Source organism: Orbicella faveolata, unplaced genomic scaffold, assembly GCF_042242905.1.
Source record: "Orbicella faveolata isolate gen_17 unplaced genomic scaffold, um_ofav_v1 contig_36, whole genome shotgun sequence".
NCBI lineage: Eukaryota > Metazoa > Cnidaria > Anthozoa > Scleractinia > Merulinidae > Orbicella > Orbicella faveolata.
Window position 1 is genome coordinate 5,410,591 of NW_028301565.1, and position 25,401 is coordinate 5,435,991.

The 25,401-nt window shown below is 39.4% G+C and overlaps 1 protein-coding gene across 11 annotated transcripts in view; it reads left to right on the forward strand.

Moving 5' to 3' along the window:
- Positions 1-229: 229 nt before the first annotated feature.
- The window catches only part of LOC110050736 (protocadherin Fat 4-like), a 29,543-nt gene continuing 4,371 nt past the window's right edge, over positions 230-25,401 (forward strand). For 5 of the 11 annotated variants that reach the window (XM_020756666.2, XM_089275583.1, XM_020756667.2 and 2 more), the window contains exons 1-14: positions 1,434-2,224; positions 11,944-12,050; positions 12,787-13,065; positions 13,889-14,032; positions 14,483-15,551; positions 15,978-16,036; positions 16,375-17,010; positions 17,402-17,636; positions 18,229-18,506; positions 18,872-19,082; positions 19,705-19,793; positions 20,198-20,345; positions 21,110-21,214; positions 24,806-24,840. In XM_020756666.2, coding sequence (XP_020612325.2) covers positions 11,957-12,050; positions 12,787-13,065; positions 13,889-14,032; positions 14,483-15,551; positions 15,978-16,036; positions 16,375-17,010; positions 17,402-17,636; positions 18,229-18,506; positions 18,872-19,082; positions 19,705-19,793; positions 20,198-20,345; positions 21,110-21,214; positions 24,806-24,840 — 3,382 coding nt within the window. In that variant the 5' untranslated portion in view covers positions 1,434-2,224; positions 11,944-11,956. Of the gene's footprint in view, positions 721-1,431; positions 2,225-5,656; positions 6,859-10,267; positions 10,409-11,943; positions 12,051-12,786; positions 13,066-13,888; positions 14,033-14,482; positions 15,552-15,977; positions 16,037-16,374; positions 17,011-17,401; positions 17,637-18,228; positions 18,507-18,871; positions 19,083-19,704; positions 19,794-20,197; positions 20,346-21,109; positions 21,215-24,805; positions 24,841-25,401 lie in introns of those variants that run through there. The other 6 variants (XM_020756662.2, XM_020756661.2, XM_089275580.1 and 3 more) reach the window with 6 other exon arrangements.

Sequence of the window (25,401 nt, forward strand, 5' to 3'; positions counted from 1 at the left end):
AACTTTTCAACTCGGTAGGTAAGGTTCTCGTCGCCAAACTTGACAAAGCCACAGTTGGAAGTGTGCCCACTGTTTACAGCCTGTTGTATCTATTGTAGTGATGTCTTTTCTTGGGGAAAGTTGACAGATGTTTGTCCATGTGAGTCATCTTTGTCGACGCCTAGTTACCTCAAAAATCTGAGAAACGCTCTCCGCTTCCGTTCGATCCAGACCGTGTCGTGCGCTTGTTTATTATCTAGCGGCGTATGTTTTACGCCTTGTTATGATTTTACAAGTGTATACAAGCTACTGTTTCGATTGGATCAAGTGTTGTCTTGGCTTTTTCTTTGTTCACACGCAGTACGAAAGTTCATCTCTTGCCGGGTGTTCTTAGTCCAATCCCGACGAGGGAAAAGTCCAATTGTTATAACTCATCGACATTCGTTCCTCTGCCGGCGTTAAGATCGAGTCCCTAGAGACAAACAAAGTGTGTACGCCAAAGAGCAACACACGAACTTAACCACAAGGACAAGTGTATTTACCAAAACTTTGGTTCGTGGTTTTTTTCGACAGAGAGACAGTTTCACGTCAGGATAGGGACAGGAAACTAAAAGAAAGCTTCAAGTCATGAAGGAATGGTCGAAAAACTAAACAACAAACATAAACGGCAAGGGGTCAGTGGAGGTTGCCGAGAACAAATAGAAAACAACAGAGTTTGCTGAAGTCGTGTTAACTTGTGAGGTAGGTAAAAAAACCTTTTCTTATTAATCGACCTTTGATGGGTGCTTAAGCGACCTTTAGTGTTTAATTAAGCCGTTTTATCAGTTAGGCACACTTTGTTTACTTGTTTGGCGATCGCGGTGACGGAATATAATGCCCGTCGCTTGGTTTTCTAGTGGTTCTGTGATGAGTTTTGACTCATACCTGAAAAGGGCTTTCCGTGCAAAAACATCGGTATGCCCTTAGGCTGCAGGGAAACGTGAATTAAGATCTCAAATTTATCCATCTCAGACCTGGATGACTGAAGTCCATTTGGACCCCCTGTCGAAACAGCCGCCATTATTCAAATACGGCAGTCAGAGGCTAACCTCACTAAGTGCCTTCATCCATTACGAAACGGTCATTTTCTCAGCTGGACGCCTGCATGAGTATATTGTGACTTTGATGCAAATTCGCTCGCGGTATTTTGCAGGGGGCGAGAGGCCATGAGCCAAAGCACCGCTAATTAACTGTCTCTTGACGCCATTTGAAGAGCGCTAAAAGCACCTTATTAATAATGGCTTATCTGATGCTAGATTTTTCAGTTTTGACGAGGTGATTAATGTTACCTTCGATAGCCCAAACGTCTTGTTTGAGTCAAAGGCGAGCCCTTTTGAGTGTCAGTGCAGCACATCACAATCAACAGTTGCATATGTCACAGGAAGATTATATAAATCGTACATCTTCGGATTTTTTATGGACTCTAGAGCCATCATGTCTGCTTAATTACCTGTTTAAAGCCATCTGTCTTAACTAATCACCATCACGGACGTAAACAGAGTTAATAAAGAGGAAAACATGGTATGTAAATAGATACCCCCTAAACCTACCAACTCAGATTAATAGATCTAGTAAGATACTATTCTTGGCACTCAAAATGATTACTGGTGCAAATCGAGAAAGGTTACAGCTATTCTGCCATATTTACGCTAATTGAAAGGAAACCTACACAAGAAAATTAAACCCTGGGTGCATTTACTGAGTGTAAAGATACAACAAACCCTATGCACCACCCTTAAATCTAGTAACCAAATAAACAATTTGGGACAGAAGAAAAATGACTGAATATGTGATTTTAGGTCTAATAATGCCAAACAATACTGCTATTCCCGATAAATCACTCGCTCTTAGATCCTAGCTCGGGAACAATGCAGCAATGATTAATTGACTCCGAATAATTCACTAAACCTGCAATCGTTTCGTGCCGAAGTTGATGAATAGTGTTAGACTTCATCTAATCAGCCTAGAAAAATCCAGAATCCAGAAAAGAAAGATAGCCAAAAAGATAACTTCCAAATCGGTTTAAAGATCGATTTTTATCAAGACGTATGCAAATTGTTCGCAAGTTACACATTTTTTTTCCGCCGGCCAGACACTAGGCTAAAGAGAAAAGACAATTGACGTGAGCGGAAGACTGTTGACATGCAAGAGAGGAACAAGAAGAGGGCTGTTTGGAAAGCTGAGTTACGGTTAATATTGAGCGAATGTAAGTGTTTTGTGCATCTTTTCACTTGTAAGCATAATGTTTAAAGAACTGGATATTTTGGATTTGTTTACGAATATGATCCATTGTTGTGGTATCAACAGCAGGACTGTAGATTCGTTACGTGTTATTAACTGAAATGTAGATAAACAGGAACGGTGAGGAATACTAGCACCAGAATAAGTTCTGAGGTATCTGTCTTTCCTTCAATTCGACTGAAAATGAAGGAAGTGAGATTTAAGCCATGAACTGATCTGTCTTGGCAATGACATGCATGATAAGTTTCATATAATCACGAAAGCGGGCTCCACACTAAATTAAGTCCACCAACCAGAAGTTGTCTAAACTCAACGAGTTGTGCTCTGGGTAGATACAGGACCGAGTTGCACAGACTAATATCCAGGTCACGTTTAAATTGAATTCGCCGGCGCACTTGCTAGATCAATACCAACAGCGATTTAATTAAAATTGAAGCCTTCAGCTCAGGACTTAAGACGACAACATTACGTGTTTCTAGCGCAAGTCTAAAAGGAAGAAATTCATTTACTACACACAAAGACAAATAAAAAGTCCTGGTCATTTATTTACCGAAACATGCTAAGGTTTTTACGTATACGTCTTGTAATATTAGTGCATTTAATCGGTACTGTTTTAGTTCAGGCAGTTAGAAGTCCAAATATCTTTAGCAGTCCACATTTTACCTCAGTCAACCTTAGCAATGATGTCCCGGATGTTCGGGCTTAGTCCTTTCTGCGCCTTGGATAACAAAATATCAGTTAGTGCATGATAAAGTCCAGGCACTGAGTTGTGTTTTGAAACCTCTCAACTCAACACTGCTCAGAATCTTTTTGACATGATAAAATATTACTCAAAGAATTCTTTGAGTAAATGCTCCTTGCACATTCATGCAATTGCAGTTAGCTTTTGAATTTTTCCTCTTGTTTTGGGTACATTTTGCTTTACAGCTGTAGTTTCGTCGTGTTCTATAAAGATATGAAGTAATTATTCGATAATTTCTTTGGAACGTGATTGGCAAGTCTACACTGCCCACCATGGTTGGTCGATTGAAAATCATAGTCAAACTGATATAGAATCTCATCGCCATGTTTTATCCATAGTTACGAAGCTGAAGGAATTTTTCCGACCAGTTCTAAACTAAACTTGTGTTTAGCGGTACGGAGAATTTGTAAACTGACATTATAGAATTGCAGACCGTTCCACTGAAGGGTTAAATATTGTTGAACTCGGGGACATTACAGTTCCAATTTCTTGCCTGCTGAAGTCAAAACCATTGTAAGCTAATCACCAACAAATAATTTTGGGAAGTTATATTGTTCAATACGTCGAGGGCTTGCCGACCTGGCAAAACATTTTTGGAAAGATGAGTTTCAAATTGTTAATACTGGTACGAACAAACTCTACATTAGCAAGTGACGCGAGCTACTCGGAATATAATTTATCGCTTTCTTTGGAGAAACTGATCTTCAACATCAACAAGTATGACAGTTTAAGGTTATCGGTGTTATTCAATCCTCAAATAGATTCTGAAACACAATAACATTAGAATATCTGGTGATAAAAGTGAACCAGAACCAACTAGAGAGTTGGTCATATTTAACTAATTAGTGATGTTGTTTTATCAATCAGCTCGATGGCGGCATGCCTGGTTTGCAAAAAGACGAAACGAGCCGTGGTGATCTTATCATGACAGAAACACTTCGTTGAAATGATATTAATGGTTTTTTTCTTCAGACTGTTTAGTACAGTTAGGTCGAATTCATAACATCGCATTTCAGTTCTGTTGAATGTAATTCAATTCCGAAGAAACTCGCAGAAACCGCCTTTTAAAATCCAGCACAATTCCCACACAACGAAGATAGTACTGGTAAAAATGTTGTTTCAATGTTGTATAGTTCCGCAAATCCAGCAAAACAAGCGATAGTTTCGCGACATATAAATTGAAACTGATATATATAACGTGTTGCTATTATTTGTTATAAACAGAGATACACTGCATCTTATTTGGTACTAAAGTCGTCGCGCATTTTTGATCACCTTTTTTCCTGACCCGACTAAAAAATATCCACACGGTGAAAGCTTTACGCTTCTGAGAAGAGACGAAACAGAACTAAAGGAAAATAAATAACATATCTTGAACGGAGAGCCTTAGCTTACGAAGATTTTAATGCGGAGAAACCCTCCAGCGGTTGATAATGTAGTCTGCGTGTCCGCAAAATATTTTGTAGTGATGTTATGAAGACTCAATAGGAAATAACTAAACTTCACTGGCTTAGAATGTACTGCTGGCTTGTCTTGTACTGTACAAATGGTCTTACGTGCTTAAAATCAGTGCGGAATGCTTTAGAGTTGCTTGGATAGACAACATATCTCAACGTAAAGAAAAATCCCAGCAGTGGTCATTAAACCTGTCTGAAATACTTGCATAATGGGATTCTCTCCAAAGGTGGACCTTGTCCACGTATTGGTACGTGCACGCCTGTAGGGTAATTCCCAGCATCAAGCAAACATTTATCATTAATATTTCAGGATCGGTTCAGCCATGGTAGCTGAAGTGCTTCCAAGAACGATTTATACAAACTTAAGTTTAAACACAAAACGATGCATTTGTAAACGATTTCAGTACAATACCAATAAAGGGTTTTCAAACACTCCAGATTCTTGCCGGGATTGCATTTATTCGTGTGTTGATAAAGAGAGCCTTAATTGTGTCCACTAAAACCGCAGAGAATTCTCAATTACTTCTGTTTCTTATCAAAAATCGGTGCTATTCCTTGCCTCCAATGATTTGATCTCTACTAATTCCACCGTCAGTTTCGAGTAATCTTCAGCGAAAATATTGCGTGTACAATTCTTGGGAATTAGTTAACATCTGTTTTAGTGCACAACTAAAAGTTCTTGTCATTTACCCGAGGCAAACTTTAAAAGTGGTAAGATGATTGAATTGCTGTAGTATCTCTCTGTCATTGAATTTTTAAACTACGTGCAAGCTTATACCCCATAAGTGAAGAGTTGACAATAATTATTGAGTTGTAACAATAACATTAGCCCACATACAAGCAGGTGATGCTATTTGTACATTATGAATCGAACACTTGTAAGCCAGTAAGCCATCATACAAAGTTAACCGCGACACAGCTAACGTTATTCCTTTCTTACGTTCATTCTCAGCATCATATTATCAGTATGACACTGGAATTCGCTGCCATATTCAGAGCTCTCCTTGTCGCAGACTCGAAACAGACTCTTTAAGTCTCCGCCTTTAAAAACATTGTGAAATAACTAATGATGTTTGCAACTGAAAGAGTCATTTCTAATATTTACTACAATTCAAAACAAGGACATGTTTTATTGCAAAAGTTTTCCACGACGAAAACATCCTTTCCAATTTTAAATAACAGGAAGTCAAGTAAACCAACGCATTTGTACAGAAACGTGCTTTTTTTATGCTTCAGCTGGAAGCCTGGCGAAGAATATTGTAAACGAAGCGAAGTTTCGTTCTGTTGCTGACTTCTATTAATTCTAAATCAGGAGCCACACGTTTTTTTTTTTGTTGTTTTTTTTTTCCAAAAGCACTGCGTAGGTACAATACAATGCAACACTTTTTTAGATTTCACGTTGCTTCAACGACTGCTCAAGAGCTGTATGGCTCAAATAAATTTTCTTCATTTACATTTTAATACTATCTACTAAACAGTTCTCTTTACCTTTGATATCTTCTCTACATTACAGAGCACTTTATAGTTTTAGTTTTCAATTGTTCAAAACCACTCTGGACCCATTATTCAAACTTCAATTCGTTGCGCGCTCCAGGCTTTAAAAAATTCACCTGTCTTGTTTCCTATTGCGCAAATGCCATTTCTTTACGAACTACAACTTAATCAAAATTGTTTGTAATTACTTTTGATTCTCGCGTGAGATTTGCCATGTATTGTAAAAAGTCGCTAACTGTATCTTCGTACGAGATTGTTAAAAACGTTTTCTTGCTCATGAAATGTCACCTTAAATTTCAGCCATGTACCTACAGTTTAAGAAGTTTAAGGTTAACCTCAACACACACTTAGGCGTCTTTGGGAATCATAGAAAGGATTTTGAATGGTGAATTGAACATGGTTTCACATAAATAATAAAAGCCACAAGCAAATATGTACCGCACTTTATAGATATGTGTGTAACATTACTCAGATCATTCACAGATTCATCACTGTAAGATAATTACTCGAGCAGGTACTTAAGGCAATTTTTTATACAGGGTTGTTCAGTGCATTTGGTTGTAGTAGGCGTTCGTATTAAGGTATCAGTAAGCCAGCAACTTTCCATTGGAGCACCGCAAATCATAATGAACTGGAAATAGTCCAAATATGTAAGAATAACTGCTGTGAGATACAGTCTCTTAGCCTGGTATGGTAAATTGTCCCGGTGGAAGTCGTCACAACACGGCACACGGTCCTTCAGGATGATTTAGGCAAAGAAAGTGTAGTTTTGTTTACTAGAGTTATCACAGGACATGGAACCCAAGAAAACAATGCAACAGCCTCACAGAGAATGTGATTAGCAACTGCCGTGGAATCTACATATTTTGAAGAACTTCTCGGCTGGCTATTCAGTCTCATTTAACCGTAAGTTTTTGCTTCGTTATTAACTAATTATCTTACTACAGTTGGATATATCACAAACGATAAAAGCTTAAAATACTCAGACTTCATTTAGGGTCTTCCATCAGTAATATTCAATAAGCTTCATAAAAGGTAGTGACTTAGTCAATACCGAGCAAAGAGAAGTCAACTAAAGTTTATACCGACTTGAGAAATAACGACAGGTTGCGTGCAGGCAGAAACAAAATTCTACTAACAGAACAGTGCGAAAATAAAGATTTTTTTCTCTGTTTCCAACCATTTCGAAAAGTGAGATGGTCTCCTTCGATGGTGACAATGTCTAACCACAGCTAGGATTTCGGTGTTAATGACAGCAGCATGTACTTTTTAAAAGTTTTACAAGTATTTCCAAATATCATAATTCGCGTTGTTCGCTTCAGGCCAGGACAGCATTCGTGCCACGTTCGACTAACTGTGGTACGTCGACTTGTGGCAAAGCCTTCGACAAACCCTGTTGCTAACTGTAATTGGAACAATTATCGCCAAAGAAAAATATATTTTTTTACCATCATGATTATTACAGGAGCGTAGGGTACTTTCATCCCTTTGGTATCGAGCAGTCGTTTAGTTTGCATGAGTTAGCTTCAACATTAGCCAAACACTAGCTTTCAGAGAACTTAGAGTCTAAAGCAACTTTTATACTTTATAATGTGGCGATTCGTAATGATTTCGGCTAAAATATTGTTATGCATGATTGGCTAGTAAGTGAAAACAATTCAGTAGCTTAGGTCATGTTGATAACCGCCGTTTACTTTATAACTGCAACTGTTCAGTGTTAAAATAAGTGTGCGCCAAGAAATCAGGAGAATGTAGGCTCGATTTCGGCCAATCTTCATGCTATATTAAAGTTCTCTTAGTTAAGCTTCTGACATAGCGAAATAGCATTCGCGGATAGCGTAGAAACAAAACACACCAGACAATTTTTCCTGTTCTCGGATTCTATTAAGGAACTTGAGGCTTATAGTTACCTGCACTTCACAGCGGGTAGTCGGGTGGACGGCGGCCAATTTGTCCGGCTTAAAGGGTCTTGCCGCGTTATACAAGAAATCGTTATACAAGAGAACTGCAGCAGAGAATAAGTGCTAAATGACCGCAAAACTGTCTAATTTTGTCACTTATTGTCTCGATTTAAAGGGTCATTCATTTGCGGTTAGTCTTGTACACAAACAAATGCTACAAAATATCACGACATAAAACTATTTTTCGGAAATTGGGCAGGACCTTTCAGTATAAGTACAGCTATGGTAAACATTAGGATTGAAAAACTACTTTAACGCGTCACTTTAACTCTAAGAATTCATTATCGCCGCTTAATTAACAGAGAAATCCGGCCGCCTGATATTATACATAACTACAGTATAACTTCCTTAAAAATTAAAGCAACACTTGTCACTCTCATTAGAGAAAAAACTAACTTAAACTGCTCTCACGAAATTTCTTTCAGTTTCTGCGTATTGATGAGATTGAGAGAACTTATCCAAGGCCTTCTTCATTTCGAATCAAACTTGCTTACATCGCGCATATTACCAAACTACCGCTGTTTGTGTAAAATAGATAAACGGCGAGAAAGACAGAAAAATATAGAATAGACATAACTTTGTGTTCTGTCTTCTTTGTCCAAATTATTGTCAATATTTTAAAATTTAAAACCTGATATTCCTTTGTAAACGTTTTGTCGACATTGACTCTGAGAAAAATGAGATTTCGTACGTCATTAGAAGATAAACCTCACAAAGGAAGTAAAAATATGTCATATGATGTGATGTAGCTGGACTGTTCTGAGGGTTTTCAGTACAATTACTTCAAAGGAAGGGAAACATGCTGCAATAAACTGACTTCACGTACCCTATAGTTAAGAGAGACATGCAAGATTAACCTGTTTTATTGCCCACATAAAGATAACTTGAAGTAGGTTATCACCTCTAGTACAATTTGAAATTCTGGTAAATTATAGATGCTGGCAAGGCTTCCATGCAAAGTTAAATTTCAGCTGTTGTGTTCTGCAAAGCTAGCTTTTTCGTTTCAACAAAAATTGAAAAACATGTACATGTAGATTACCTTGAAAAGGACGACCAAATTCTGAATTGCAAAGAACACAAATCAATTAACCACTCCGTAGAAACAATGCCACAGCAGGTACTTGTAATCAAAGAGTAAACAAAAATCAAAACAAAAGTTTGATACATATGCTCCTCGACTTAAAATGTTTGTAATTTTGAAAAAAAAAAACCCTGAGAATTAAACAATTAAACCCTTTAACAGTGAGATTAACTACGAAATACCACAGTTACAAATGACAAACTTGACCTACTGTAATTTTTTAACGTAGCTGATAAGATTTTTAACACTCCGTAATACTTGGTCTGATACTTTTACAAAGATAATTTTGTCAAGACTTGAAGCGTAGAATAAATATTGGTTTCTTTGAGATCATCAGCGTGATTCCACTTATCGCCCTCACACATCAATCTTTAAGTTGTAAATCTTTCACTGTACATGAACTTACCTATTTACCTACCACACAATTAAGAGCATAACAAGAGATATACGCCCTTTGAGCAGAATAAAAACTGACGAAATATTAATTAAACTTAAATGTTACCATCACGAAAAAAATCGGGCATTTATTTTAAAATTTTCAGAAAAAAATAAATGCGAAATGTCATAAAATAAAAATTTAAACAAAATTTGTTCTCAGCTTTCTCAAAAAGCGAGAACTTATTCCGTGATGTCATTCCTTAGGTAATGCCTTTTACTTCAATTGAAGATCTAGCCGTTCTATTAATAAGGTGCTCTTAACGTTGTATTGCGCGGGATTGAGAATACCTTAAAAATGCCTCAAATTATTAATGATTCAGTAGTAATAAATTGGGAGCAACTACATCTCATAAATTGATCTGGTTAACTGGTGAAACAAACTGATCTCGCGGTATGTTTAAAAATGTTGAGAAGAGAGTACGACACAAACTGGAGAACAATGCGACCATCTCTCTTCTCTCTTAGTTCCTCGAACGAGAAAAAAAGCCAATAAACCAACGATAGAAAACGAGAGCTAGAAATGGCCTTACCAAAATGTGAGAGCGGGAAGCACATTTCGCCCCAGTTTTGGTGCGCCATTGAAGCACCCTTCTTTTTTTTTTTTTTTTTTTTTTTTTTTGGACGGTTCTTCTTTCCGTTTCCTGTTTGACTACAAGCTTTTCGAGGTTTCTTTACGTTAATCTCCCAGTTATTAATTGCACAGGCAAGTGTTTTGAATTGTTCTCTGTTGGTTTAGCTAAATGAGTGTGCTTATTTTGGGGTTTACTGTACAATAACCCTTGCTACTGACCAATCACCGCGCCTTAGATCAGTTACTTTATAACATGCTCTTTCTTGTCAGTGAACAGCTGTTATAAGCTTTCAAGATAATGACGAAAGGTCACGTGCTAACGGAGCAACGCCGGAGACCACGCCCAGTAAAGAGGCGTTTCAATAACCGCTGGAGATGGCTGCCAAGGACCTCTGTCAGAATATTGTTAGTAAATCACATCAGCCCATTCAAATCCATTCAAAAGACACTTATACCTCTCCAAAATTGTCACGCGCATGCTTGGTTCCCAATTACCAAATAGAACAACATTTGTCCGCTCTATCCAAATCATTTCACCGCAGATCTTTTCTATAACCTAAGTCTACAGCTGATGAACAAAAAGGCTTACTATTTACTGAGTAACAGGTCATGACATGGAAGCCCTCATAAAGTGCGCTCAAGAACTAAATATCTCCTATTGACTTAGTCAATTAGGTTTTTATTACAGGGTCTTTTATCTTGTTCTTGATTGGTTGCAAAATGGCGAAGCACGCCCTTATTGTCAATAGCTATTATAGAATAGAACAAATTCAAACTAATTTCCAAGTTAACTTCCATTTCAAACTTCGGTCGCATCGGACGGTAGGCGAATGACCCTGCTCGGCTAAGCTCAAGTCCAGTCCTAAGCCATCGGACTCCGCTCAGTCAGTCTATTTAAAATAACGCGCGCAGGGCCACATGGGACTTGTGATGACTGACGCTCCATATGTGTATACAAAAAAAAAACTTCAGTTGTCAGCAGGACTAGCCGACTGTCGCTTGTCTCCGCCGGAGATACGTCTGCTTTCGCAAGCTACAGCAGGACTGGCCCATGCTTAAATTAGAATAAACAATTAGTACAGTCAGTAATGTGAGCTGACATTAATATTTGTTTTGGCTTTGTTTGTTTATGAAGCTTACAGATACACAAATTGCATCGACGATTTTAATTACTACAAAATTAGCGAAATAACAATTCTGTGCCAAAGATTTGCGGACATATCTCACAAACACCGTAAATATCGAGGATACATGGTTATTCGTGGGAAGAAAGTACCGACTGTTTACAAAGGTAGCTCGGACTTTAACTAATTGTTGCGTAGAGTTTAATATCGAATTAAGGGAGATGCGAATTCTGCATATGTTGATACAGAAACTACAAAATTGGCACAAAACTTCAAAAAAATTAGTTAAAATGACAAGGAAGACAGACAGGCAAGATGAGGCAAATATTTCAAAAATCGATATTTTCCATAAATGATTTCAATTTTCGAGTACCTCATGACCGTCATTACAAGGAAATCACAAATTTGCGAAATTAATTCAGAAGCATTCTACTTATTGCTTTTTTCAAAATTAAAATTCCAGCCAATTTTGCAGCTTGTCTAATGGAACGAAAAAGCGGTGATGATAATCGATTCCGTTTTCATCACTCAAAACTTTTACTAATACGAATACAAATTGCCGCATTTTGTTATGATAATTTTCAAAACAATGAAAAAAAAGTATTAGACTCTCATTTTCATGCTCAGTTTATATTCTCGCATGCGCCAGAAAAAAAACGATAACAGGTTAAATGCAATGCGTGAGAACAGTGTTTAAACCAAACTGTGAGATTCGAAAACATTTTAGCGGTTTATTATAGAGTAGAGCAATTTTAGCTCTGAACATTTGAAATGCATTTCGTCTAATATTGCGTATAATTTTGATGCTTTGTACAGAAAACAATTAGCAATGGAAGGAAGACCGGCAGAACTCCGACGAATTGCCGCTGTGATATTTCTACTTATCAACTTCGGAGTCATAATATCAGAAAGTTTGGTCATCGGTAAGTAACCAAGAGATTACAATGTTTATTGTAAAACAGTAAGGCTGATCCACAAAGCAGTAAAAAGCTAGGCTCTTTAGAGATCAGTATATCGAAAAGGGCGAGTATCAGCAATCTTACCTAATCGTAGAACACCTGGTTTAGACATGGCTAGATACAAAACGAACGAGAGTTCATTGGGCAAATCGCAAAGGATAAAAGTATCTGGAACGAGCGTGACTATTACACGAGAGGGGATTGGAAACCCAAACGCGGGTCACAATGAAAAACCTTATTTTTCTGATACAAAAGTTATGACAATAGTTTAAATAGCGACATCACCCGCTTATTTTGGGAAGGCTTTACTGTGGCGTTTAATTTGCGCCGAACAGTTAAAAACTGCTTGTAATTTCACACGCTGTTCCCACGCATTACGCTCCACTATCGAAATTTTCGCCCTTAAAGTTACGCTTCTCTAATTCAGCAACGATGATGTTATTATATTCTGAAAAGAAAACAACATGTTTACTAATAGTAAGGTCTTTTCCAATTAAAATCAGCGGAATCGCTGAAAGGGATGAGAGATGAAACTCATCTTTCACAATTTGAAAGACTCTGAGAGCGCGGTTTTACAAAAGTGGAAACGAGCAAAGGATATGCGCCGGAAAATTTCTCACAGAAATTTCCAGGTGTTTTGTTTTACACCGGCTGTATCTCTGGGGAATAACGCCTGTATTTCCTTCTCTGTCCTTACTAGATGACCCGCGATCCACAGTTATCTGTATAGCAGGGAATACATCCCACAACGTGTCGTTCGAGAAGGACATCACTGCCGGAGTATTTACCTCTTTGGACACTGCAAACAGCATCGAAAGCTGCGTGCGCAGAGCGTGCAACAGAAGGGATGGGGACATGACATTTCTGGTGGGAAAAAGCTGCTTTATGGTCAGATGCTACTCGCCAACGTCGTGCAAGATAGTGAAGCCTTCTTCCCCGAGTAGTGTCGACATTTCTATCACGCCTTACACGTGGTTTGGTAGGTCACAACTCACTGAGTTTTCATGCTTGGCAAATTCCCCTCTCTGTGGATATGACACATCTTCTTCATTGCAAGCGTGTGTCGACTTTCGCCAACCAGTCAAACTTCTACCAAGGATAAAATTAAAACGCAATTGACCCTAAACGCGTATGTTTTTCTCTAGCAACTCATGATCATGGCCTATACCACTGATCTTTTATTTCACCTGTCCACTTGTTGCGCAGAAATTTCGTTGCTCCTTGAGCTTAACAAGAAATAGCGGTTGGCACACGAGAGGCGTATTTTCCATATCCTCAATAGTGAAACTATTTAACAATTAGACCCGTAGCCCGCAAGGGCTATTGACCCGGCTATTGACCCGTGGCCCTTGAGGGCGAAGGGTCTAATTGTTTTAGCATCACCCAACTAGTCGGACAGAAAAGGTAATAATAAAGTTAGCAAATGCAAGTTGAAGAAATATTTATTTGGGAATAAAACGAAAGAAAGCGTCACGCTCGATGGCGCCAATTTCGCTACTCGATGACTATTACTAATAATCCCCTAGTAGCGTAGCCAATCAAAATGCAGGATTTGCATTAGTCCACTAGTTGGGTGATACTAATGATATTTACCACTCGAAAATAATATTCATATCTTCGAGCGGCTGTGTAATATCCACTTTAAGTTTGCCTGGCTAAAGAACCTGGTGAAAGGAGCTGTCTGTGAATTAGCCGTTAATCATTTGCACACATTGTACATGCGTAAAATAAAGGAATCAAGTTTTTAGGGGATGGAGGTGGGAGTATCTAGTAGCTCTCATTTCAACCTACTATTTTTTTAGATGCAGCGCCGGTGTTTACCGACCTCCCGAGGGTTCTCGAAGTCAAGGAAAACAACCAACGAGGACAAATTATCAAGAACATTTATGGGCAAGCAAGGAGCCGTTGGAATCAAAATGCGTCCATAAAATACACCATTATTAAAGGTAAACTAGTAGTTTAAAAATTTATGTTATAGCTGTACGTGTTTGGCCACTTCAGTGTCATGCAAAACGCCAATGTGTTCTTGGATGGATCAACATGGGGCGTAAAAACAGCCAAACAACGGAAATAGGGCTAATTGTGATTACGTTACAAGAACAAAATGGCATCCTGACGTATAATTTTCGTGAAAAATCAAAGCAAAGGCTGGTTAAGATTGGAGAATAATCAATCCTTTACTTCGTATTCTAGAGAAAGTATTCTCTTGTCTTAGGAATGATATGTCGGGCCTTCATCCAGCCTTTGACATATTTTGTTTATAGATTTACCGTAGGTCCGATTGCAAGCCGCTGTTATAAACTGGTGATTAAGAAACAAGCGTTCATCCGCAAATGTGAATAATTAACTCAGAATAATCCTTCGTTCTTCTTATTTACAATCTATATTTGGTACAGGAAATATTGGCAATGCCTTCGAACTCAGGCACCATCCACTCGGGCAAAGCGCGTCCTTAGTGGCGACCAAGAGACTGGACCGAGAAACAACCCCCTGGTACAGCTTAACAATCTTAGCTAAAAACACGGAGGAGAACAAGACAAACACTACAGTGCTCTCGATTAACGTAACGGATGACAACGATAACGCTCCGGTCTTCACGCACACGAATTACTCCGTGACCATATTAAGTAATCGTTCTTCAGGCTCTGAAGTTTTTAGAATTAGCGCAACGGACGCTGACGTGGGCGAAAATGCGCGCATTCGTTTCTACTTGCTCAATCATCAGTCATTATTTCGGATGCTGTCAGACAGCGGAACGATTTTGCTGAATCAGAAGCTCAGAGTGGATCGAACACGCACCTACACGTTAATCGTAGCGGCGAGAAATGGCCCGCACAAGACCATCACTTTTGTCTCAGTGAAGGTTCTACCAGTCAACGAGTATAGACCATTCTTTGAGAATCTACAATACAGGATCAAAGTCTCCGAAGCAATGAAAGCAGGAAACTCAGTGATAAAAGTGTTGGCCAAGGATTTTGACTATGGGACGAATGGAGAGCTGAACTTTTCCATCATAGCTGGAAACATGTCATATTTTAGCATTGACAACACCGGTGTAGTGCGGACGCGGGTGTCTTTACTTACTCTCGGGGGTAAAAACTCTACCTTAACGGTAGTTGTCAGCGACAGAGGCACGCCTCCAAAACGAGCCATACACATAGCGAAAGTGTTTATCATAATTGAGGCGATAAGAAAGCACAAAGTGACATTTGATTTAAAGGAGTATTACGTGGCGATAGCAGAAAACACTCCAGTTGGCTCGACTATTCTTACTGTTCGCGCCGTCTTTGGGCGCGCGAAACTGGACGAAATACCCCAAGCACAGCGAAGGCTTGAGAAGAAATCCAAACGAGTCGTCTATTCAATTGGAAATACCCTGGGTAACTTGGGCTTCACTATCGGTAGACATACTGGGGAGATAAAGACAAAGGTGAACTTGGATTACGAAAAGATCAAAGAGTACAGGTAAGTTATAACTAGTGAGGTGGGAACAGTCAGTGCTGTGACGGTGGGAAGATACTTCAAACATCAGCCAGATTTCGCCATGTAAGCATTAAATTGTCCACTGAGTATTTTACGTTCGTGTGGGAGGACCGGTCACTCAGTCGAAGAGCATAGGTATTCCAGGTTCAAATCTTACAGGGGTCCTTGTTCTCCGTGTTTTGGGCAGGGCATTTTACTTCCACAGTGCCTCAGGAATATAAGTGGATACCGGCGACAAGAAAGATATGCTGCAGTGAACTAACATGATCCCATCTAGGAGAACAAGCCTTACCGGTCTAACTTACTTTGTGTTACAGCAACCGCAGCAATCTCACAGTCGACCAAAAATACCCTTGTTAAAGTTTTCCCCTGACTTGCACGCTTACATGTATTACTGTTTATCACCAGGTTGACGCTAATTGCAAAGGATACCGAGAAAAAAGACGAAAGCGGGCGCGCTGAAATAGGTAAATAAGGTTTGTTGGAGTCAAAGGGAGAATATAACATAATGATCCTACTTTGGAATTTCCAGTTTTGAATTGCTGTTCCTTTTGAACTTCCCGTGACTAATAAGTAGTCTACTTGACACGCACAGAAAGGAATATGCAGACATTCAAGTTACACTGTGAAAACTCGAAAGTTCTTGAGTAGAACGTTGACCGAAGCTTGGTCTCTATGAATTCTGCGAGTTAACCCCTTTCAAACGCCATTTCATGTTTATTGTAAGCTATTTAGGTACTCATTTGAGTTTTCTAATTCTTAAATGGGTGTGTAACAGTGCCATGTTGCTCTAATGCCATTCCAGACACAGCCGAAGTCAAAATACATGTACTGGACCTCAACGACAACGCCCCTCGCTTCATTCTTGACTCTTACCAGAAGGTAATCAGCGAGAACGCCACGGTGGATTCAGTAATACTACGGGTGACGGCGACGGATCCCGATTCTGGAACGAATGGCCAAGTACATTACTCGCTATTAAACGGCAATATTAATAACACATTTGAGCTAGATAACAACGATGGAGTTTTAAAACTACAGCAAAGGCTCACACGACCTTCTGTGCCTAATTTCTTCAATCTGACGATCTCTGCCACAGATCGCGGTACACCTCCCTTAACTTCCAAGTTCGTGTTCGTCTACCTGAAAATTCGACGTCCTATTCCGAAGTGTTCCGAAAAAGGCAAACTGGTTTTTCCACTTGCGGTGTACTTGGGAAATGTCAACGAAAGTTCTCCCTTAAGAACGCCCATTCTGCGCGTGCGTGCGAACATTGGCAAGTGCGCCCCCAGAGCTAGAATAAGCTACATCATTTCAGGACTTCGCGACCCGGAAGTTGATGAGCACTTCGTTGTTCAGCCCCAAACAGGTGTTATAAGACTTATCAAGCCACTGGATTACGAAGTGAGGAATAGGTACTCATTTCACGTCGGAGCAGTAGGTAAGGCACAGAAAATTCATAACGGAAACTTGTTTCCTTTGTTGTCCTTATTTGAGTCGTCGCCCAACTCAAAGCGATTACTGTGTTCTGTTATTGAAAAAGACGCTTCACCCTCTCAGTGCCACTCTCCAATCAAGTGTATAAATGGATATTTGGCGAATTCAATGCTAGGGGTACCCCTGTGATGAACTAGCATCTAATGCAGGGTGGAGTAAGGCTCAATTATTGGCTACTCACGCGTCCAGCCGTCCAGCCAGACCGAACTCGAGAGAGCGGCGAAAATCCAGCCTAGGGTGGAGTTGAATTCAAGTTACTAAACGAGAGATAACTATGCTCGAAAGCAGACAGTCTTTCTTGTATCGTCAATTCATTTTCTCTGATCTCTTTTTAGATATCCAAAACAATAACACTCCCGACACTGTTCTGGTTCGAATATTGGTGGATGACGTGAATGACAACAAGCCGGTGTTTTTCAAACAGCGCTACAAGGAACTGATAGCGACACTGCCAGAGCCTGGGACCGAGATAACCATGGTCAGAGCATTTGATAAGGACGCTGGGAAAAACGCCGAGCTGGAATACTTTGTGATCAGCGGCAGTGGTGGCTTTTTTAGAATCGATCCAAAGTAAGAGTCACAGGCTACGTTAGAAATAAGAACGAGCTTGGAAACTTTTTTTAAAAAAAAATAAATAAATAAGTAACTGAAGCTACATCAAATAACCTCATCGCATATAAGATAACATACTGTACATCAGAAATTGCGATTCTCTCAAAATGTTAATTTTCAATTAAGAATTAATCTGCTCAATCTCGCATAATATCGTCTGATTGTTACCAACCCTCTGCGAAGGGTATGGCGATATCACACGCGATTTCTTTGGACACGTACAGGTAATCTTATGAATGCGAGTGCAATTAAGGATATTTGAAAATGCTCTCAAAATTGCGCGAGCCTGAACACGAATAATGTAAATCCTCAATTGCTCGGGCTTTCATACGATTACTCATTTATTATATGACTGAGAAAGTTACGAACAAGGGCGCGTTAATTTGCGCCGCAGAGCAAATTAAAAATTAACGATAAATTAGCCTGCTCTCAGCCAACCACAGTGAAGTAATTTTCTTAGTTATATAACAATTATCGCTACGATGTCATAAATCAAACCGAAAATTCAGCAGCTGTAAGTGAAAGTCTTCGTTTGTGTTTCTCGTGCTAGAACTGGAGCCATTTCAACCATCAAAAAGGTGAATACAGAGAATCTTCGCCTGTTTAACATAACAGTGTCAGTCTCAGATCAAGGCACGCCGCCGCTGTCCTCCGTGCGGCAGGCTCACGTGTCAATACTGGTCTTCACTCCACTCCAGTCCACTCTCATTCTCATTGAAACAACTGACACGACCATGAAAGTGAGGTTTAACTTGAAGTACGTGGCACGTAGCAATATCGTTAAGTATGGCATTATAGTGCAAGAATACGCCCCAGGAGACAGCGAATGTAAGTAGTTTATTTTACTTGTCACTTGTTTTGGTGTAGCCTCCGAATACATTGTTCAAACTCTACACTGTCGGTCTGATTGTCTGTAAGATCTACTCACTGGTCTCCAGTCCCTGTCTTCGATCAGCGGAAGTTCATAACAAGCAGACGAGCTTCCGGTTCTTAATATTCAATCGGAAACGGCACTACTTAAGTGACTACCCGCGGGTTCTGCGCGGGTTCTGTCGATTTTCGGCCCGAAGAAAATGTTTGGTGGTTCTTTCCTATTTAGCTTCTTTGGCAGGAAGGTTGCTGCCTCACAGCTGTTTACAACAAGGAAGCTGGCAATTCTACAATTCTAACAGAAAATAATTTTTTATTAATAGACGAAGAATTAACACAAAAAGATCCACTGACATGGTACAAAGTTCAAAGAGGGTCACAGGAAAACCGCCGGTACATCACCACAGTGATACCATCAAACCCAAAAATCACAAATGTGTTGGAGGTAAATATCGGCGTAAATAAGAACTGCGAGAACAAACGAGCAGATGAAGACTTCTGCAACGGGCCATTAAAGTCAGGCAAGAAATACAGGTGAGTTCAGTCAACCCGGCATTCTTTATTTTGTGTTCGCGATTACCGCAACACTGAACCGTATCTTTACCCTTGGTATTCATGATATACTCAGGCACGATTACAGCCTCGTACTTCGAAGAGCGAGAGATTGTCTCATAACTTCGGAAGGTTGTAAGTTGATCTGGTTCGCAGTTCCAAACATTTTTGTAAAGTGGCGATCATTCGTTGGACAAGTGATTTGTTATTAGTTTACCACGTGCAAAAGGAGAAACAAAACAAGAAAAGCAACCGCACGTTCTTTAGCTTACGCAACATAATTTTCCCGCGCTTTTCGCGGGTGGCATGTTTCCTTTCTTATTTGGACTGGCTTACTTGGCTTAACACCCTATTTCAGGTTACTGTAGGACAGGGTTTGTCGTGATTATGACAGCTGTAATATTGTAGTTGTAGTTTGTAGGATATATAGAGTGGACTCGATTATCAGCCGCTGTTAGGGAAAGGAGCCCGCGTTTTAGCTTCATTCCGGGAGGTGCGAGGCCAAGACTCGAGAGAGCGGCTGAAATTAAGCTTAAATATAGAACTGCTGATAAATCTCAATTTTTCCTAACTATTTTAAACAATATTTTTACTGCTCCAATAGATTTCAACTGCGCGCCTACCTGAAGTCCACGGGGCCATTTCAAGACGTTGCATTTCAGGATAGCGATCTCTCAAATCCACACTTTACATGTAAGTGAAACCTGATCAAAAGATATCACGTATATAACAAGTTACAAGATATGGGTACAAGATTAATCGATAAAGACATACAGGTGTACTACTCTCCAGTCGACGGAGAAGTGAGGACAGCTAATCACGTACTTGTTAGAATTAATTTAAGCACAATTAAACCTTGATTACACAGTTTTTCTCTCACAATTGCCGCAAAGATGACCCAAAATATGATCAAAAATCTTATTGGCAAAAAATGATGTTATATTTTTGCCATTGGGAGGTTATTTCGTGCAATATATCTTTTGATGTTATTATTCATTTGAAGGCTGTGTTTCAAGAATAGATTGCGCCACTAATATTTCAAGTTAATCCATATTTGAGGTCTAAAATAATAAAAAGGAATTCATATTTTTCTGCAGCTTCGCCACCTGAATCAGAGCCGTCGCAAAACATAGAGGGAAGAAAAAATTACGACGCAGTTGTGTATAGTGTGGGGACAGCTTTGGTGCTGGTCATAATACTAGCCTTTTTGAGAGGATTTTATCGATTAAAATTGGACAGAAAGAGGTCAGTATAGGGCGTTCTATTTAAAAGTCAGTTTGCAAGCTGGAGAAACGAAGGTTTACTAAATTTGAGCTCTGTTTCATCAGAGTAAACATATATTGTGAGTTAATGTTCAGCTTCGATCTTTTCCAATTCAAACCCTCCACGCTCCTTTTTAGTGAAAAAGTCTCGTGGCATTTTAAATCTTACTAAACTCTTATTGTGAAGTTAATTTCCTTCATCTTGGAAGAAATGTTTGCGTACACTGTTTCAAAATGTGACTTGCATTATCTACAGCAGCCGGTCCTTAAATTCATACCAATGCGAGTTAACTTGACCATTTGAAATTAACGCTAGGGTCCATTCGTCCAACTAGGGAACTGAAGTTGACGCGCCAGTGCAGAAAGCGTCATGTGATCTGTAACCCAAACATAAACCGCTAGCTCAGATTAGAAACCTACTTGTTTGTGTTTACCCGTAGATCAAAGCAGATTGGGAAAAGAGTTCACAAAGTGAACTAGTTCACTCATAGAGGTGTTGAGGGGGCTGTATTTTCCGCTTTCGCGGAAAGTGACATTCATGATTATCTAGCTAATTATCAAGTGACTAAGTCAATAAGAAATTTCCAAGTCCTACCTTAAGTCAAGGACTAGCCAGCTTCCGGCTTGCTATTGAGACGACGAGTCGTTGGTGCGTTCAACGTCACACGCGTGACAACCTAAAATAATGATCATTTTAAATTTAGAATCAAACAGTTACCTGCTCTTGAATCTTATTTTTCTTTTCAGAATTCACGAAGAAAAGAAGAAGCGCATTTCATTTCCCATGAGCAATCCACGGTTTCAGGAGCCTAACTCGCCAGTTGAAAAGATTAAAACCCCAGGACCCGCAAAGTAAGTGGCTCAAATGAGCATTGATCTTCTTCGTCGAAGAATAACTACCGGGGTGATTTCCATTTTATCAGATTGATCAATCTCACCAACCGTTGTAAAAACAAAGGAAATTCTCCAATCAAATGCGGGCCCACCGAGAAGAATGGCTGTTGAATTTTCTATTCGTTTCGCCAATCCCCCACAGAAGTGAAAATCTACCCAAGAGAAGTAGGGCAACGAAACGGTTTGTCATGGTCGATCGGTCAAAGACTCGAAGTGGACCTAATCCAAAGGTGCTCCCTTTTTCCGGAAATTTCTGGTTGGACAGAACCTACCAGTGTTTTTGTCCTGAAAATCTTTCTTCAACACCCAGAAAGTTTGCCTTTTTTATTCAATCAAATACGTCATGTGTCTAGCAACAGCCCCTCCGAAAAGTGCGAACACAGTCAATTACAAGAGACTGGAATCCAAAGAAAAAGAGTTGTGTCGTTTCTCGTTGCCGAACTCTCTGATTGGTTAAAAAAAACTCAAGCAACACGCTCTAACCAATCAGAACAAAGATGCCGTTTTTTAACCAATCAGAGTAAACGAGTTATTTTTTTCTAAACCTATGATTCTTATAAGATTAAATTTGGAAATACAGTTAACAATAAAGATTAGCGAAAAAACTGAGCAACGACGTTTCGGTGTCATCCTGGCACCATTTTCAAGTTAAAAAATATTTGTGCGAAAAGTAAACTAATTTATACCAATGGTAGAGGTGCGAAATTGAATAAATTAAGATTAAGATAGCTGTTCAATGTTCATGTTCATTCCAATGAGGTGTCAAACACTGGTAATGAGTTCAGTGTCTGTTCAAAGCCTAAACAAATACTCTTGCGCGAATGGAGTCTGACTGTGTGTTAAGGCTCGGTTTCTTCTTGCGAATCCACAACATTTCGTGGATCAAGCAATCGAACTTTCCCTGACATTTCTTTAGGATCTTAAAGTTGTTAGTCAGGTCACCAACTGTATCAACTCGGTGTTCATTTTGAAGGTGTTTTCCGATGGCGGTAAATCGGTGTTCCTCAATGCGCTTGTAAAGATGACGGCTAGTGTAACCGACGTATTCTGCATCACACAGATCACATATATAGTTATAAACAACGCACTGTTGATTGATCAAAGGTGGTTTTGGCTCTTGTACTTTGAGATCATCGCCAATTTTACGGCTTCTGAACACCGGCTGTAGTTTGTGATCAAGTTTATTACTCAAGTCCGAGAGATGTTTCTTTACTATGTCCGCTGATTTCTGGTCTTTAAAAGGCAGGACAATGCGGTAGATATTCTCTGTTGGAGGCGTCGATCTTGTGTCTGGTGACATCACTGAATTAACGAAACGGGTGATGGTGGAGTTCACAAGAGAATCTGAGTACTTGAGGTTAGAAAAGATCAGTTTAAGGCGTTCGCATTCTGTTGAGAATAGTTCCCATGTTGAGGACAAGCGGTAAGCACGGTTTAACATGGTTTTAACTAAAGATCTTTTATAGCGGTTGTCGACATGACTTTGGTGGTGTAAGAGGAGACCAGTGTTTGTGGGTTTACGGTAAACACTTGTTACCAGCTTGCAGCCCTTCTTGCATATTTCAATGCCGACAAATGGTAGCTTACCGTTAGATGCGATCTCCATGGTGAAGGATATGGATGGATGACAGTTGTTCAAAGTCTTCAGAAAGGCTTCTGCGGTTGGTATGTCTTTCATTGTGGCTAGTGTATCATCCACGTAGCGTCTGTAGAAGTCTGGCAACTTGTTCTCGTTTTGTAGTTTTTCCTCGATAGAACAAAGAAAAGTATTGGCCATTAGGGGACCCAAGGGAGAGCCCATCGCTACTCCATCAATTTGTTGGTAGAGTTGACCGTTAAATTGAAATAGCTGGTCCTTTGTTGCTACTGACAACAGTTCAATTAGATCAGCTTTGCTGATGTTTAGATGGTGTGTTTTGTTGAACCAGTTGTCAACAAAAGCTCTATCAGCAAGGATCTCGATGGTTTCTTGTAGTGGGACGTTCGTAAATAGCGAAGAGACATCATAAGATACTAGGATGTCAGATTCGTTGAGGCTCAGATTGCGAATCTCATCAGCGAAGGAAAATGTGTCAGATATTGTGTAGCTGTTGATCGACAGGGGCTTCAGTTTATCGTCGAGCCATCTCGCGAGGGCGAAATTGTAAGTACTTGTGGCGGATAGAATGGGCCTCATCGCCAGTTTTTCTTTATGAGTCTTTGGCAGACCATAAAGATGGGCGAGTCGTGATCCTTTCGGGCAAACTGAGTCGGCAATCTGTTTTGGGAGAATTTTGCGCACGACAGATTCAAGGTGTTTCTCTTTCTCTTTTAAAGACCAGAAATCAGCGGACATAGTAAAGAAACATCTCTCGGACTTGAGTAATAAACTTGATCACAAACTACAGCCGGTGTTCAGAAGCCGTAAAATTGGCGATGATCTCAAAGTACAAGAGCCAAAACCACCTTTGATCAATCAACAGTGCGTTGTTTATAACTATATATGTGATCTGTGTGATGCAGAATACGTCGGTTACACTAGCCGTCATCTTTACAAGCGCATTGAGGAACACCGATTTACCGCCATCGGAAAACACCTTCAAAATGAACACCGAGTTGATACAGTTGGTGACCTGACTAACAACTTTAAGATCCTAAAGAAATGTCAGGGAAAGTTCGATTGCTTGATCCACGAAATGTTGTGGATTCGCAAGAAGAAACCGAGCCTTAACACACAGTCAGACTCCATTCGCGCAAGAGTATTTGTTTAGGCTTTGAACAGACACTGAACTCATTACCAGTGTTTGACACCTCATTGGAATGAACATGAACATTGAACAGCTATCTTAATCTTAATTTATTCAATTTCGCACCTCTACCATTGGTATAAATTAGTTTACTTTTCGCACAAATATTTTTTAACTTGAAAATGGTGCCAGGATGACACCGAAACGTCGTTGCTCAGTTTTTTCGCTAATCTTTATTGTTAAACCTATGATTGAAGGAAGAAACCTAAAACCAATCACGTTTCGCACTTGGCTTTTGATCCACTAATGACGTTTTGCTTCGAGGTCTGGTTTGTTTGGAAGAATTATTTATTACGCTACTGTGTAATACGCAAGATTTGGCCGCTATACAAATAGACCCTTTTCATAAATGGCTGCCTATTAAATTTCTTTTGTATGCATTTAAATTAGCCTCACTAAACTCGTCAGGAGTAAAATTCTTTTGAATTATCGACTAAAAAAACGAGGTTACTCAGGATAATTTTAATGCTTACAAAAGATATTCTAATTGCCAACTATTGATGAAAAAGGTCAATATAGGTGTGAGGCAATCGTTACAGAACAACTTCATCTCAGGGCTCTATGGAAAGTAACTATCCGTCATTCATCGCTTGTGTCTTTTTAAAACTATAAAAGAATCTTTGAATATGAAAAAGCACCGACCCAAACTGGCCGGCGGCAAGCTTACAAACTGTCGCGATGTTCTTTAGTTAAGCTTGGATATATTGCGTCATAGACTAACTACATACATAACTTTTCACGTGATTCCTACTTTGTAATTTAGGAAGATGGTTGCTGTCAATCATGACAAAGGCTCAGGTACGTCACACAGAAACTTGTTTGTTACTTGAAAAAGTTTTAAACTAATACCGAAACAAACATTCTCAACTAATACCGTTAAATCACGGGAGAATTTTTTTTTTCACTAAATTATCAAAGTTGTAACATTTGCGGATTGTCAATAGTTTTAGTTCTGACAAGAAAAAAGGGAGACCACAATTTGAACGAAATTTGGTGTGTGTCAAAAGCCAAAAAACTAAAATCCCTTAATAAAGCTATCAGGAACTGAGAAACTTTAGGAAAATAAACATTAGAAAAAAATCTGAACGTTTATCCAAACGGCTTCGGGTAAAATTACCTGTTTCTAGAGTACGATGTCCTTATTCGTATTCTCGGTTTCGGACTGGAACTAGCTTTAAACTTAGGCTTATGCGGGGATTCTTTTGTCTCTTTTCCTGTGCCTCCATTGCAAGCTAATTTCAGTCCAATAGCGAAAATTTTACACAAACTAACACAAGATTATCCAACTTACATACCCCTTCTTGCTGTAGTGATATGCCTTGACATTTGGTGTTTCCTTACATGAAGTTATTGATCCTT